Source organism: Pongo pygmaeus, chromosome X (genome assembly GCF_028885625.2).
Source record: "Pongo pygmaeus isolate AG05252 chromosome X, NHGRI_mPonPyg2-v2.0_pri, whole genome shotgun sequence".
Classification (NCBI taxonomy): Eukaryota; Metazoa; Chordata; class Mammalia; order Primates; family Hominidae; genus Pongo; species Pongo pygmaeus.
The window spans coordinates 36,680,868-36,699,208 of record NC_072396.2 but is presented as its reverse complement, the minus strand read 5'-3'; the positions used below and the strand labels follow the sequence as shown (position 1 = coordinate 36,699,208).

Sequence of the window (18,341 nt, the reverse complement as noted above, 5' to 3'; positions counted from 1 at the left end):
CCTTTAAGGCAAACCTAGTAACTCCATCCCTGGCTATTCAAAACTGGATTAACCTGTAAACTTTGTACAAATGTGGAATACCCATTGCTGTCTAGGATCAGCAGACATAGCTCAATATCACAAAACACAATATAAATAGTAACAGAACAATCCATTTATGCCCAAGGAATACAGTTATACCCTGCTCAATATCACTTATACTGACATACTCGATTGGCATAAATATCCAGGATAGTGATCTAATCCCTCCTTGGTATAGCTCATTTTCCTGGATTTGATTCCTAACCTTCCTAATTCTCTATTTTCTCTTTGATCTGTCTTGCTAAGCTGAACTCCAAGTCCCATTCCATTTTTTTCCTCACTACAACCAACCTAATATAACCTGAGAATATAAAACATATAAGGCATATTGACATGTGGCCTGCAAAACATGTGCAATTATCAGTATCCAACAACACTGTCCTGTACCCTACTAACTAGATCTCTAGATCTTGTTTTTTACTGTTCCTATTTGTAGATTCTAAGAGAGCTGAAGGATTAGTAGAGATGGAATGGGTCATTTGTCCCCATACCAATCCCTGAGAAAAAACCTAGGCATACATAGAAAACAAATCCGGGTTGTTTTTTTTTTCTTATTCCTTAAACTCTAGATCATCATGTTTATCTAACACCATTTAAAATTATAAAGTAATCTAACTTCTAACCTGGAAAATTATTATGTAAATGATTGTGAAGTTGACTTCTTAACATGCCACAGATGACACCTCAAGGTCTCTTGAACATGTTTGCTTTTTTTTCTATTCAATAATTATATATTTTATTAGATTGTCTCTACAGATATTCATGTTCAAATTTTTAAACAATTTAAATGGCTACGGATTTGAAAATTTTGTTAATTTCACACTTACTTTTGATGGTTTTATAGTCATCATCTCTCAAAAATCCATCTTTACTTCCTACGGACTCAAATCTCAAAAAGAGAGCATAGTCCTGCCTGTATGAAGGTCCAATATCCTTTTTACCATCAGCCATTAGCCTGTAAAAAAAATCACAATGAGTTATTTTTAAAGCAAAGGTGATATACTTTATCACCTTGTAAGAGGAAATATCAATCCAATCTTTAAATCTATGCAAGCAAATGAATGTTAAGGAATGAAAATACAACTGTAATCCATTATCCAAATTTACTGCACAGCCAGAGAGATTTGCCAAAAGAAGGCTACAGAGTATAAAGCTGAGAAAAATGAGTTCGTGCCAACATCGTCAAGACAAGAGTAATTTAAATATACCAAGTCATCAAGGTCTAGCTCAAATGCCACTTTCTCTGCAGAGAATTTTTTTTCCAGGCAAAATTCATCTCTAACTAAGGACTCTGATTAATTCTTTACAATAGTCCATCTTACTCTTGGGCATAATAAAAAACATTTGTTACAAATTTGTCTTACCCAAAGTACTAAGTGCATATTGCCAGCCATGCTCTTGTTGTGGACAAGTAATTTGGAGAACAAGAATTGCTAACAGTTAAATTTTGTTTGAGGAGAAAAGGAAAGGAAGGCTAGGAAGAAGGGAAATAGGAGTAAAGGCAGAGATGGTTTATGTCATAGGTCTGCTCATTGGCTATTTTTACCTGCCTTACCTAGAGGTCAGCTCTCTAGTAGTGCAAACTCAACTACATTTACAAAAGACTGACATGTAATATTAAATATGAATACAAATAGTGTGGTCAGAACACATTTAACTAAGACTTCAAATCATACATATACCTATGATTCTATGCTAGACTCTCAAGTTAACATGCTGCCATGAAAAAAGAATAGAATATTTGAAATTTCAAAGATTATGTATTAAACAGAATCTTACAGATTCACCAAAGAAACTACTTGTATGAAGGTATCATTAATAAGGCAATTGTGGATTTACATATAGAACAATTACTTGATTTATTAACCTCTTTAAATTAAAGCAAGCTCAATCTTCAACAGGCAACCCTGTTCCACAAAAAAGAAGTACATTAAACATTACCCTCTCACAAACAAGGGAAAATATTCTTGCAATTGAATCAGTTCACACATATTACAACCTATCAAGATGTCACTGAAATTGCTATTATATATTTAAAACAGCATGTTCTTCAAATTTAATAAGAAAACAAAGTTCATGGAATTATGAAAAATGTACACTGGCTTAAGTGCTAAAAGTCTGTATGAATTTCAGCAAACAAGTTTGACTGATCCCTGGAAGGTGCTATCGGTTTAATACTTAGGATAGTCAGCAATAATTTTGCCCTGCCAGAAGCATTGCATCCTCTTTGGAGGGACCTACGACATGCTGCGTGCACCTGACTATTCGTGGGGACAACAAGGTCTTGACTGCACAAACAATTTGGGGCCACACTCCAAAACAACTCAAAACTTGCACTTCCACCACCCCATTTCCACAAGGTCTAGGGAGATTTTTAACTTTACATGAAGTATTTAGAACCATATTTAGAATTATTAGAAATATTACTAACCATATTAGAAACATCTAGAACCATGACAAGAAAAATCTGACTTGTGCCTTCTGGCAAGTTTCACTATTATAGTATTAAAGTGAATCTGATTAAAATGTGGTTAATATACTTTCCATTAATATTTAACATTACAATGAAATTAATTTTTGCTTACTTTGGGGTGAAACAAAATGTAATTACAGTCTTTTGATAAGGTTGTAAAGTCCCTTCATTAGGAAGACAGGAGATAATGATAGTAGTATCTATATTCTTTATTTTTCTCATGTAGGCGAGATTATTTAAAGCAATATCTGTTCTTTGTCGAATATCTGTACCCTGTAATATAAAGTCAGATATAAAAGAGTATTAAGGCAAAACACAAAAAAAATTTTTGAGGCAGTTACAAAATAATTATTGAAATTCCAGAATCTAGGAAATAGCAAATATCTATCTTTAAAGTAACATTTACACATAAATTTGACCAAGGCACATCATACAATTTGAAAAAGGATTAAAAAATTGATGAGAACAGAAATACCTTCAATTAGCCACTGATCTATAAGAAGCACTTGTCTGGTTTACTTCAGATATATATTACTATAAATGTTAGCTTAATTTCTGAATTTTTTGAGGTTGTTATTGGATACACATGAAATCAAATCTATCTGCCCATGTTAAAAGATATTTTGAATAATTAAAAAGCTTGTTGGTTATTAGTAGATTTAACACAATCTCTTTTAAATCATAATACCTGATATCCCCGTCACACCATTTACTTACCAATTCTTCTCCCACAGCATCATCTTGTATTATGGCCACCCAATTTATGGGCTCTGGGCTATTATTGTATACACGTGCATGTTTAATTTTTGATGATCCGAAGAAAACAGGACCAAAGTGTATGCATTCCAGCCTTCTGTCACTACTCATGTTTAATAATTCAATAATCTGCTCAACCACATGAGCTTTGATACTTAAGAGCATCTCAGGTTGACCTTGCAAAATCACTCTACAGGATAATAAAATATGAACATACATACATATTTTAATTAGAATTCTATATACTTTGTTTTTCTGCCACACATTTCGATAAACAGAAACTTTATAGAATCACATTATCATTAAAATTCAGTAGCCTAAGAGTAGTTCCTTTCACATACATACCAGAGGCTATCAAGTTCTTCTGTATAACTGAATCTACAAAATGGAATGGCATATGTGCAGCCTAATTCACTGTCTTCAGGAAACAATAAAGTTGTAAAACGATCTCATGAATTGAACCCAGAAAAAACTCAATGGCATATTCATATTGCCAATTATTTAAATGATTTGTATGGTTACCTCTAGCTCTCAAATTCTGAAATTCTTTTCTAATTCTTCTCATCTCCCAAGTCCAACAGCTTATCTTATCCCCATCCTTACACCTCAATTCCTTACAATCTAACGTACCTCAGTAAAACCCACTGCTGCCTGGGTGTGATCTCACACCTGTAATCCTAGCACTGTGGGCAGTCAAGGAGGGAGGATTGCTTGAGTCCAGGAGTTCGAGACGAGCCTAGGCAACACAGTGAGACCCTATCTCTACAACAACAACAACAACAACAACAACAACAAATTTAAATAGCCAGGGATGGTGACACACACCTCAAGGTCCAGCTACTCTGGAGGCTGAGGTAGGGGAATTGCTGGAGCGTGGGAGGTCATGGCTGCAGTGAGCCGTGATTGCACCACTGCATTCCAGTCAGGGTGACAGAAAGAGACCCCATCTCAAAACCAAAACGAAACAAAAATCCCACTTCTTTGCTGAAATAAATATTTCCCCATTAAACTTCACTTCACAGATGAATTTCACTTCTCTTTGGGAACTTCTTTCATTTTTATCCCACTCTGGCATAAATGCAATCTTTCAATTTAGGCCCATCGGATACCACAGATAACTGACTACTCCACAACTATCACCTAGCCCTTATCTTCCACTATATCTTATAACATTGGGCATTGAATTGCTCCTCCCTTAGCTTCCTTGACACCATAATTTCAAGGTTTTCTTTTAACTCACTCAGGCCCCACCTTCTCACTCTTCTAAGACTGGGACCTTTTTTAAACTTGATGAATAGTTAACATGAATAGTAGTGTTTTTTCTCTTACTCTTTCTCACTCTACTCTCCTTCTCAAAGTTATTCTCAACACTTCTGTTTCTTCTACCACTTATACACTGACGATCTTCAACCCTATACAGGCTGAGTATTCCTAATATGAAATCCATAATGCTCCAAAATCCCAAACTTTTTGAATGCTGATATAAAACTCAAAGGCAATGCTTATTGGAGCATGTCGGATTTCAGATTTTTAGATTAGGGATACTAAACTAGTAAGTATAATGCAAATATTCCAAAATCCAAGCAAAATTGAAATCTAAAACACTTCTGATCTCAAGTATTTTGAGTAAGGAACACTCAACTTGTACATCTAAATCAAATTTCTTTCTGGGACTCAAGATAATTTAGTAAGCCCCAGCCAGCTCCACCAGGAATCTGAAAAGTAAAACCATTCCAACATATCAAAACTGAATTTAAGATCCTCTCCCATAACCCTGTTCCACCTTTTATCTTCCTTTGCTACAATCAGTCACCAAATCTAGTCAAATCTACCTCCACAGCCTATCTCCAATTTGCACACTTCTATCAGTCTTCTCAGTTAACCTTATCTCAGACCTTTATCATTTTCCTCTTGCTTTACTGTAATTTCTAGTCAAGCTTCTCACTCCACATTTGTACTCCCTGGTCTGTTTTGCACACTGCCACTAGCATGACCTTTCTAAAATACAAACTAATCATGACACTCTCATCTTAAAACCCTCCTAAGACTTCATAGCCTTCACAATAAAACCCAAGCTCCTATCAGGATTCACACCTGTTTATCACATATTTATGACTGTGACCTTCAGTAAAAAAAGTATTTTACATTCCAATGCCGGAACACACACACACACACACACACACACACACTCCATAGATGCATTCTGATATTTTTAAGCCATTTGTTAAAAATACTGGTGATGGCCCATTATATTGATTGCACATTCTAGCAATGAATTAAGACATACCACACAAAAATGCTGGACTACAAAGCCCTTCAAACTAGACACTCCATTTGGTTTTTCTGGTCTTGTCTCCTGTCACTCCCCAACTCCATCTTTTTAATTCTACATTGCCAAAGATCCCTTGGTGTGCAATACTGTCTTTTTGCCTCTAGGATTTCCAGTATGTTACTTGCTCTGCCTGAAATCCCTCCTCTATGCTACTCCCATCACTAACTCCCACCACCCCTACACACACACACACACACACACACACACACACACACACACACCAAATCACATCACTGCTCTTTGCCTGGCTAATTACTACTCACCAATAAGTATTTGATTCAACTATCACCTTGTTAGTGGAGCCCTTCCCTGGTCCACTCTCTCACCTCAATGAAATTCAAAATAGAAGATCCTGTTATGTGTACCCATATGCCATCCTCCAGTTCTTCCCATTTCTTAAAAACCTACTGCTTGGCAAATAGTAGAGACTCAATGAACAATGCTGAATGGAAGAACAAAGGAGCTAACATACAATCAAAGTCACATCTGCAGGGTTAAACGGGAAAGCACTGATATCCGTACTATAATTTTTAGAACCACAGTATATACTCACGTTGCCTCTTCATCTACAATTCTTGGCTGGTCTGCACAGAAATCTACTTTAATAACCATTGATGACTTAGCATCCACAATGCCACTAGTTGGAAAAATGAGGATGGGTAATTGGCCGTGGTATTCTGCCTTAAATATGCCTATAGGGAATAAGAGCAGTTGATTTACATCTGGACCCTTACAATGTTGCATGCACACTCTCAGTAGGGGACCAACATACTTTACCAAGTAGACCAAGCTTGCCTAACCCATGGCCCATGGGCCACATGCAGCCCAGGACGGCTTTGAATGCAGCCCAACACAAATTCATAAACTTTCTTACAACATTATGAGATTTTTTGAGATATTTTAAGCTCATCAACTATCATTAGTGTTAGTGTATTTGATGTGTGGCCCAAAACAATTCTTCTTCCAATGTAGCTCAGGGAAGCCAAAAGATTGAATAACCCTGGAGCAGATGGTCTACAGTGTACCAAGAATTAAAGCTTTAATTATAAGTCCAATCTCTGAGGTCACCCAACAAATATGATCCTGTTGTTAGAATTCAACTCTCACCAATAGTTAAAATTATCTCCTTACTATGTTCAGACACTTATGTCAAGAGCTCTACATAGGTTAATTTCCATAAATAATCTATGATATAATATTTTCAATCATTACCTCCATTTTACAAGTAACAAAATAGAAACTTTGAAATGATGAATGACTTGTTCAAAGTCACACAACTACTGTGGTAGATTAGCTTGTTGACCACAATTCTTCACCTTTTTCCACATTTGTATCTTTACCCTATTGTTCCAGGGTTTCTCACTGCAGGTCTGTGGGTCAGCTGGGTGACTCTGCTCCACATTTGCTCATTCTAGGGCATGGGCCAAAAGGACAGCAATTACTCAGGATAAAACACTTCCTACCTCCCATGGTAGAAGTGCATCTAGGTTGGAACTGGCATGCTATCAATTACACCCACATGTTATTAGCCAAAGCAAATTACATGATCAAGCCCCTTGACTTTGGGAAGTGTTTCTCCTGAGTAGCTGCTGTCCTTTTGGCCCATGCCCTAGAATGAGCAAATGTGGAGCAGAGCCACCCAGCTGACCCACAGACCTGCAGTGAGAAACAGAACAGGCCCAGCTGCTTCAGATTGAAGCAGAGCACCCAGATGAGCCCAGCCTAGATCAGTCAAGTTCCAGCCAATCTGCATACACATAACCACATGACCAATTAAAAAATAACTGCTGTTTGAAGATATTTTAGGGTGGTTTGTTATATAGCAATAACTACTACAGTTAGTAACTAACTAATGAAGATGAGATTTTCACTTGGATATTTCTGACCACAGGTTCATACTTGTAGCTATTACCATTCCCTAGGAGATGAATTTATCCAGTTCACACAGGATAAGGGCAAAGGGGATTGGTTTCTGAAATCAAATGTCATATGAGAAGGAGGGTACAAAGATTCTTATTCTGAAGGCAGAAATGGTTCATAATTTATGGTAATGTTTTGTGCCTATATTAGAGCATGTGGTCCTTGAAATCAGATACAATCTCTTTCTCATGTCTGTGGTCATAGCACCCCACACACTGCTTAGCACTAAGCAGTACTTAAAGTATGGCCAACAAATAGAAGCAGCCAATCACTAGTCCCTTTATGATCATTATAACACAAATGAGCATGGTGCCAAAATAAACAGTTTTGCAAACTCTGAAATCACCAGTCTTAAATCACATCTGATGATATTTTCCAAATGTATTCATTTAATTTAGGAAAACAAAATGTTAGCACAACAAAAGTAATGAAAATATTAAAAAGACAATATTTGAAAATGCAAAGTAACTAACAAAATTGGTCAATCATTTCATAGATGTGCTAATAGCATAATATTTGAAGTTAATTTTCTATCATAAAATAAATCAAAAATATATAAAATTATATCCATTTCAAATAAATAGGTATTATTGACTCCATTCTGTAAGAAAAAAAGGTATATAAATTTAGCTAAGGCTGAGTCAGTGAAAAAGTTTCCCATATTGTAACCACTTAGACATAATTTGACAAAAGAATTTAAGTGAATTTTCAAAAACTTATTCAGAAGCAACACAAAATATGAAAGAATATTGTTTAATTTTCTAAATATGTTTAAATTGCAGGTATGTCAACATTACTATGTCTTATTTAACTTTAATACAAAAACCATTTGTTTGGCTTTTTAAATTGCTAACAACAGAAGCAAGAATATCATCCTAAGAGAAGGGAGTTATTGAAAAAAAGAATGTTGGCCAGGTGCGGTGGCTCATACTTGTAATCCCAGCACTTTGGAAGACAGAGGTGGGAGGATCACTTGAGGTCAGGAGTTCGAGACCAGCCTGGTCAACATAGTGAAACCCCATCTCTACTGAAAATACAAAAATTAGCCGGGCATGGTGGCGCACACCTGTAATCCCAGCTACTGGGGAGGCTGAAGCAGGAAAATCGGTTGAGCCTGGGAGGCGGCCGTTGTAGTGAGCCAAGATCATGCCACTGCACTCCAGCCTGGGTGACACAGCGAGACTCTGTCTCAAAAAAAAAAAAAGAAGAAGAAGAAGAAGAAAAAAGAATGTTACAAATGGAATATTTGTGATCAAATTTTCATTTCTGCTCAGATATGGCACTGGCTAATGTGTGGGAAATAAACTAAAAGGAAGTAATGTCAGGAAAATAATTTAGGTTAATGTAGTTATTCAGCAGGGGAAGATAATGGCTTTTGTAAGAAAGTGGCATTGGGCAGAGGAAAGTAGGATTACTGGCTTAATTATGAAGTGAACAGATAAGATTTACTAATTGACTAAGGGGGTAGGAAGTGAAAAAGAGAGAGGTGTTGAAAATTTTGCCAAGTTTTGGAACTGTCCAAATACATAGTGGTAACATTAATTGACAAAGAAAAAAGAAGTATTGGGGGAAGCTGTTAAGTTTGAGAAAACTGAAGGATACCCAAAGGATTGTATAGATCTAGGAGTAGTCAGTGAAGTAAAAGGAAGGGCAGTGATGGTCCAAGGAGAGTACCTTGACTGAAGAAACATAAGAGTCTATGGCAAACCTTAGGAAGCATTCACATTTAATATACCACAAAAAGAAACATCAGTCTAGGAAAGAGAACTGAAGAGAGAAGAGGTGGTAGAAAAATAATAACATAAATAGCCAATATTTACTGAAAAGTTATATATGCCAGAGGGTGTGCTAAGCATTTTATTAATCATCACCACCATTAGAGGAGGAAGGTACTGTCTTTATCTCTAATGTGTAAGTCAGACAATGGATGTTTTGGAAGTGCAAATTCCTTACCCAGGACCTCCCAGATAGTAAATGATGCAACTAAGATTTGGGCCCTGTTCAATCTCACTTCAGGACCTGAGTTATTAATTAGTATTCTATATAAGAGAGTGAGTTGTCACAGAAGCCAAAGGGCTTTGAGTTGGTTTTGTTTTGTTTTCCCAAGAAAGTGGCAGTGGCCAACTATGTCAACTTTTGCCAATAAGCCATATAAAACAGACCTATAGACTTGCCCACTGATAAGACTTAGTGGGGGCACATAAAACATAAGGGTACTCACAGCTATAGCTGAGATGAGGGGTCCCTCACACAAACCTGTGTGATTTTTGAATCTGGATTGTTCTATCTTCTCTAGAAAAGCAAATTAGACACTAAGTGGTGCAGTATACATGGTTACACTGTCTATACTCCTTGAAAAAATTTTTAGGAACTGCTAAGCAGATTTTTGCCTCAGAGTATCTGTAAGATCAAGCCAGGGTAACCAGAGTCTGTAGTTCTATAGCATGTTATTAAAAATCAATTGTCATGTACCCCAGGCTATTGCTATTTCTTATGATTTTTTAAAATTCCCTTGGTTCTAAGCACACTAAATATGTATGAGGCTCCACATGTCTCCAAACGACTAATTTTTAGAGACTCTTCAGAATGCTCATATGGATTTAACAGGTTCCTTCTGGGTTTAATCATCTTTCATTAAAAGCTTCATAGCTCTTTAGCGAAACTCCAAGAAATCATTAAACCAAATAAATTATGATTATGTCAAAATATATAATCCTATAAATTAGGGTTATGTTATGCATGAAGAATATATGGAGATGCCATGGCATCAGTTTCCAAAAAAAAAAATTGAAGACAAGAATTATGCACTGAGAATAAGTACGGGGTGCTTTTGTGAGTTACTAAGGAAGATCCCCAGGACCACTTCTGGGTTTGGTACAATTTGACAAATTTCCTGGTTTACAGTTGATTCCAGGATATTTTAGACGATGAAGTAGATAAATGATGCTGCTGATTAGGGGAAAAGGCAGAGTGGGCCTTAAGAGCAAATGAAAGGTCATATATTTTGGACAAAGTAGACCAAATAAACCTAAAAGATGATAAGTTCTGAGGCAGATGTTCAAACTCAGAAATGATGTGTAAGGCTCTCACTTAGGAATTTGAGAGACTGTTCTATGTTATAATACTGTAGTAGAAAAAGTCTACTCAACATTCTCCATGATGTACTTATTTCACATTGGATGCCAGTATCAAAACATCTCATGTACTCCATAAATATATACACCTACCATGTGCCCACAAAAATTTTAAAAAATAATAAATAAATAAGTATGCTCACATTAAGGAAGAAATGATTTTAATTCAAGGCATGCTAAATTAATAATTTCTTTTTCTAATCTTCAGTGATAAAAGCTGAGAAACAATAGTGGTATTATCAAACCATAAAATCATAAAAGTAAATATGGAATTCATTAACCTACAAAGTACTAACATTACAGACACCATAAAGAATGGACCATGTCTTCAGAAAGCAAAGATAAGCACTACTTTGTACAGTCAGGGGTAAATTTGGGAACCATTTCTATAAAGGATGAGGAAACAAAAGTTACTCAACAACATATGGCTAGATCCATGGACATTTACTCCATAAGAGGCTATTAAAATAAATCATCAAGGAGTTGTTACATACATAAACTTTGGGGGTCTATAAAAACAAAGGTTATAACTGCAGTGATACTACCAGAGAGAGAAAACAAAGATGTACAAATGTTAAATCTGCCAAGTGTTGAGTTTTAAATATCCTATTAAGTATACATACAAATTTATAAGCATTTGAACTTTGACTCTAAACCTACAAAATTTCACCATATAAAATGTTTTTTTAAAATGTTATTAAAATCAACTTTGATGGCTGAATCTATTTTCAGAATGTTTTTCTTCATGAATATACATTGCTATTATCATGAACATGTATATATTTTGCTTGTAGATGATAAGGACTTTATGACACTTTATAGGCACTAGCTACTCTGAATGTAATATACACTATCGATTTTGATAATAGTAGAAAAAATAATCTGATTTGACTCCAAGCATGTGGGATAAAGTCAACACTAAGAAAATGTAATTCATTGATAACAATTTGTTTCAGTTTGTAAGGTAATAGCCATTAACATTTCACAGTACTCAATTATAATAAACCCAACCAAGTTATTACAAATACTATATACACATAAAATACTAACAAAATCCTAATAGCCAATGAGCAGTATTTTTCCTAAAACATAATGTATTCTGGTCTGCAGCATAATTGTACTTATTCTAATTTATTGAGTAAAACTATATTAAATATTCAATGGAAAGTAAAACCATATTCCTTTTTTATTTATAGAGAGCTTTCATATGAAATAAAACTGTAAAATTTGGTGAGATTTTAGAACAAAAAGGGAATATATTATTGCTATCAAAACATTGAAGGTTATTGAATATACAACAGTTAAAAGAAATTCTGGAAAGTAAAATAGTACAAATAAAAATACCTTAATTAAATATCAGTGCTCTAAAATATAACTAGAGAGTCTAAAGGATCATATTGCCCATATCACTTGCTGTAAGAGACTTCCTCCTTAACACTCGAGTCAGGCCACAAACGAGCCTAATTCTATAATCCCACAGGCATCAGACATGCACTCATTTAAAAACCAAAGCATAGAAAGTGAGATGAGTAACATCCCATGTGGAACAGTTATGAGTTTTATTCCTTTGTATCCTAAGAAGAAATCAGTAAACTGACAGACTGCCTTTGTCTTCATAATTCCCAGTGCTCAATCAGGTGGCCCCAGAGAACACTCTCAGTTAGTGGAATAGAAGCTTGGATTTAAGACCTACTTTATATATTCAACAAACAGTCTCAGATAGAAATACCCTCCCTGTCTGGAGCTAGTCCTCATTTTAGATTGGGAGAAATGGCAGTCTTGCAACCCCACATGCCATTGAATCAGGACACTGAAGGGATAAGCAATCCTATGCTTATTGTATGCTGTCAATTTAAAGTGTGTGTATATGAATATACACACACACAGACACACACACACACACACATACACACACACATCCTTATGTAAACTCTTAGGCCACAGTAAGAATCCCTGGAAATAATTCAATCTGGAAAAGAGAGAAGCATTTATTCTTTCAACAAAAGAATTAGTAAAAGCCTTCTGGGGAGTCTGACGTTAATTTAAAGTTGAATATGATTGAGAAAGAAGACAAATATTTATTAAGCATCTATGATGAGCCAAGTAACATACCACAATTCAAAGTATGTACCTAATTCACCATCGTACATTTTATCAGCACCCCTTTATAAATGAGGAATCTCAAGTTCAAAATCCTTAAAAATACTTGCCCCAGATCACACAACTAATAAGGCGCTGTGCTCTAATTCTGTCTCTGAACTATGTAACTTCTCTGACACTATCCTGCCTCCTATCTTGAGGGATTTCACCAGTCATTTTCTGACTGTATGAATCAGGATCATAAGGAGGAAGGTTCATTTCTCTTGAATTGTTGCCTATCAGTCTTTTACAGTAATACCATTAAAGATCTTTGGTTTTGAGCTATTTGAAATGATAGGCCTTTTTTCAGTTAAATTAGGTAATCTATTACACAAGGTATACATTTCAAATAATACCAACTCTTCTAAAAGTGTAAGTAAATATGACAGGAAGCATTTACCTGGAGCTTTGCCATGGTTAGTGATAGTAATCTCTTTAGAATATACTTTACTATTGGCAACCAATGTGCCAAAATTAACTACTGATTCAATTTCCAATTGACAGGATGGAATCAACCTAGGGAGGAGAAAAGAAGGCCACATCATTAATTTGACAATCATAACAGCCTGATAGCTAAATATGTAGGGAAATATAGATGGACACTTAAGCTCTTAAAAGACATTTCAGTTTATTTACAGGTCTACTGGTGGCATGTTTGCCAATAAAAGGAATTACGAAATGAAGATATGAAAACAAGGGAATGGGTTACATTTTTAACAAAGAAATGAGACTTTATGCATCTAAGTGCATGGTATGTCATCCCAAATAAATAGTTTGAATGTCTCCAAATCTTATGAAATAAAAGAATGCAGTGATGCTGTAACATATCATTTAGGGTCTAAAACAAGATGTAAGTACAAAATGATACAATTTATTTTCCATATGTATTTCTAAAAAATTCACTGTAGCATATTTGTAGCATGTGTTCCTACGAGTTTTTAAAAATCCACTATCATCTTATATACAAACCTCATAAGGTTACATACATTTTCTATTTGGCTAGACATTCATGGTTAAAAAGTACCCCTAAGTATATTATCATACTTTGGATATAGAAAAAGATCTTAAGAATAATTTCTTAGGAATCTCCACACTTCGCAGAGAGAGAGAGAGAGAGGGAGAGAGAAAAAGAAAGACAGAGTCTACTTCAGTGTTAAGATTTTGGTAATATATAATGATTTATCTGTGTCTCCCGTTAGTTTCTCTTCCTCTTGTAAAAAAATCTTGAAATCTTGTTTTGGCTTCATACATACTACAGCATATAAAGACAGTTGACCTCTGAGGACAACAGAGTATCTAGTCAGCTATCAGAGGAAGTGCCTATCTAAGGACAATAGTGTAAGGAATCTCTAGAAAAGAGGAGAATGACAAACACAACAAGGCTAAGTACAAGTGGTCATTAAACTCAGGGATGCCCTAATAGGTAAACAATACCTTCCAATGGTATAAAGGCATCTTCCCATTTTACTATCTCATTAGGTCTATTTGCTGATACAAATAGAACAAAGAGGTCTATACATATTTTGTTTTCTCAGCCCATTTTTCACAATTCCTCTCCCATTTATTTATACAAAAGGAGAAATAGATGTCATCTTTTCTTAATTTAATGGTGATGCATTGCTTTGGAGTGGAAACATCTCTGGGACACCAAACTAAGGGACAATTGAAAATATTGGTGTTGATATTGATAAAGTGAGTGACCAAAATTACTAGCTAACAAATTTATTTACATAAATGTGTTTATCCAATTTTCTTTCATCAACATTAAAAGAGGGGAATACAACTGACGTAGCTGACACATTGTTAAAAATAATACTTGATTTTTGTCCTTGCGATAGTTTACTGAGAATAATGATTTCCAATTTCATCCATGTCCCTAAAAAGGACATGAACAAAAAACCAAACACCGCATGTTCTCACTCATAGATGGGAAATGAACAATGAGAACACATGGACACAGGAAGGGGAACATCACACTCTGGGGACTGTTGTGGGGTGGGGGGAGGGGGGAGGGATAGCATTAGGAGATATACCTAATGCTAAATGACGAGATAATGGGTGCAGCACACCAGCATGGCACATGTATACATAGGTAATTAACCTGCACATTGTGCACATGTACCCTAAAACTTAAAGTATAATAATAAAATAATAATAATAATAATAATACTTGATAAACAACTGCTGTAATTTTACCCTATAACTTTACAGAGTTGAAAAAATTGAGAGACATTACTACAATAAAATCCTTTCATTCCAATCTACTCATTATGGAGACAACTTCTCTCAGCATCCATATCAAAAAATTTTAAATACGGATAAAATGCACGTGGGATTCACATAAGCAATAAGTAACTATCATCCATAAACATGCTAACTAAATAAAAGTTTAAAATGCTCCATTCATCTGATTATAAATATTTCCAGTAATACTTTGCTTTTCTGTTAAAAAAAAACTCATCAAACTTAGTTTGATATATGGAGTTTAAATCAGTTTGCATTAATAATATCATTTATAAGAATTGTTTAAAATATGCATGGATTTATGACTACAGCAAGTATATTTAAACACATATCTGTTTATTTGATGCACACACATAGGTTCATATGTACATATACATACATAGACATAAACTATAGACAAATTACCTATGCACTTTATTCCTGGTGATCATGAAAAAAAACTTCTAAGCACAAAAATGTAATACATTAGGATGTGATGCTGTGGTGAAAAATGGAATGGAGCTACAAATTTAAGAGGAAAAGAAAAGAGGTAATTTTTTCACCTGTTAACATATTATTGATATTTTCATTCTACCGGATACATTTTAAAAAGGCATGTAAGTATTTTATTTTTAAATAGTAACACTTACTATATATAAGCCATTACCTCTTTACGAATGTTCAAACTAATGATGAAAATCGTAGATATTTTTAAATATAAAAGAAGGTCATAGTTTTGGGAGACACATAAAAACAGCTCTGAAAATCACTAATTATATCATCTACCAACTAGAGCACTTTGGAAGTCCAGGTTGATGTACGAAAATGTAGAAATCAAACATGTAATTTCTGTTTTCTTTCTTCTTTTTTCAGGGTTCACTTCACAACAAATAGAAGGATCATTGCATGTCTGATCCATATACAGAAACTCTGAAGTAAAAATAAATGTGCTCACTTCAACACAGTTTTTTTAATCACATTCCAGTCATGCCATTATGGAGTAGTTCAGATCCAGTTGGACTAACTTTATTCACAAAACATTCACTGAGTATATACAATTTAGATTATAGAAAAAAATAAAACTCCCCTGGACCTCAAGAATTTTACAATCTAATGGAGAGAAACAAACAAATACAAACTTCTGGTCCAGAAAAAATAGCATAAACCTATTTTTTCTTGTTCTTTCTACTAAACACAACTATAAACCCTGAAAATGGTACACGAGGCAAGCAAAAGAGAATGATGAAAGGTGGTGAAAAGGAGCGCTGGCTCATTTAGAACTCTGGGACTGGAGGAACAATAGCAGCAGGGTGTCTTACAATTCCCCAACCAACAGAGAAAGGCCACGCAGACCCAGTATTCCTTGCCTGCTGACCTAGTTAGAATCATTCTTTTTCTGGATCAAACAGGAGCCCCCTTGAACACACCAGGTGAGCCAGACAATGTCAGCCTGGGGATCAATTAAGAGGTATACCAATCGTAAGTGACAAGGGGAAGCACTCTCCTTCTACTCCAGGCCTGAGATCCTGCAGAAGAGCTCTCTTTCTCAGGAGTTCACCTCCTGAGAAAAGGAGTTTTCTGTCCAAAGACACCAAGGTAGTTTGAGGAAACCAGGAAAAAAAAAAAAAGAAAAAAAAAAACAGCAATTGCAAGCAGCTATATCTGAAAAGCCTCTTTGTCACTGCTGGCTCAAACCTCTCCTTTTTCACTCAGGGACACTGGAAAGGTGAGTGGGACCTGCAAGAGATCTAGATACAGCAACTGGCCCAGTACAACAAACTTCTTTGCCCCATAAGTCAGATTTCTCTACCTGCTCAGAAGACCTGGGCAGCCAGGGGGGTACTTGTATAGCGTTCTTACCACATTTCTCCTCTATCAAGAGACATGTGGCAGCCAGGCCTGGGAAAAAAAAAAAATGCCTCCACTCCTTCAGGAAGCACCAGCAGAAGACAGTGGGAGCAGTAGTGATAACATACTGATATCACAAACATACTGAAAACTAAATTGTCATCACAACCACAGCATACAAAATAGGCTAAGAAAAACATGCTGAACATAAATGGGGTGTGTGCCTGTTAAAATAACAGATTTAAATAAGACCCAGAGTCTCCTAACATAACAGAAAAAAAATTTAGCATTCAATCAAAAATCACCTGTCATACCAGCAACCAAAAGAATAACGATTTTGATGAGAGCAGACAATCGACAGATGTCAACCAAGATGAACCTCAGGTTGAAATTATCTGGCAAGGATTTTAAAGCAACTGACAAAAAAAAAAAAAACGCTGCAACAAGCAATTTCAAGGTTTTTTGAAACTAATGAATAAATAGAAAATCTCAGCAAATAAATACAAGTTATAGAAAAGAATCAAATGGAAATTACAGAATTGAATAATACAATAACCAAAATAAAAACATAGTGATGAACACAATACCAGGACGGAGATAACAGAAGATAAAATGAGTGAAATGGAAGCTCGATTAATAGAATTCACCCAGACTTGACAGAGACTGAGAGAGAAAGAGAAAAAAAATGAGCAAAGTCTCAGGGCCTGTGGGACAATAACAAATGATCCAATATTTGCATCATTAAAGTCTCAGAAGAAGAGAAGAAAGAGAATGGGGCTGAAATAATAGTTAAATGCAAATAATGGCTAAAACTTCCAAAACTTGGCAACAGACACTGACATACAAATTCAAAAAAGCTGAGTGAACCCAAACCTGATAAACTCAAAGAAAATCATGTAAAGGCATATCATAATTAAACTTTTGAAAACAAAAGATAAAAACAAAAATCATGAAATCAGCCAGAGAGAAAGAATGTGTTCCATATAGAGAAACACCAAATTAAATGAATGCACGCATCACACCTGACTCCATGGAGTCCGGAAGGAAGTGTCACAATATTTTTCAAGTACTGAAAGAAAAAGAAAACTGTCAACTGAAAACTCGGTATCTGTTAAAACTATGTTTGATAACGAAGGGGAAATACAGACATTAGACAAAGAAAAACTAAAAGAGCTTGTCACTAGCAAACACACCCTTAAAGATCATCTAAAAAAATTCTTCAAGTGGGCAGAGGAAGAAGGCTGAATAGAAGGCTCCACCTATCATCCCTCCTACAAGGACACCAATTTAACAACTATCTATATATAAAAAAAAGCAACTTCGTAAGAACCAAAAATCAGGTGAGCACTCACAGTACCTGGTTTTAACTTCATATCACTGAAAGAGGCATTCAAGAGTGTAGGAAACACAGTTTTGAATCACCTTTGTCAACTCT

The 18,341-nt window shown here is 35.3% G+C and overlaps 1 protein-coding gene across 1 annotated transcript in view; it reads right to left on the bottom strand.

Moving 5' to 3' along the window:
- CFAP47 (cilia and flagella associated protein 47) overlaps nucleotides 1-18,341 on the bottom strand; it is a 458,984-nt gene that overhangs the window by 425,723 nt on the left and 14,920 nt on the right. The window contains exons 3-7 of the mRNA XM_054473062.2: nucleotides 13,236-13,351; nucleotides 6,196-6,334; nucleotides 3,272-3,500; nucleotides 2,667-2,827; nucleotides 909-1,036 (exon numbers count right to left, since the gene is read on the bottom strand). Coding sequence (XP_054329037.1) covers nucleotides 909-1,036; nucleotides 2,667-2,827; nucleotides 3,272-3,500; nucleotides 6,196-6,334; nucleotides 13,236-13,351 — 773 coding nt within the window. The remainder of the gene's footprint in view (nucleotides 1-908; nucleotides 1,037-2,666; nucleotides 2,828-3,271; nucleotides 3,501-6,195; nucleotides 6,335-13,235; nucleotides 13,352-18,341) is intronic.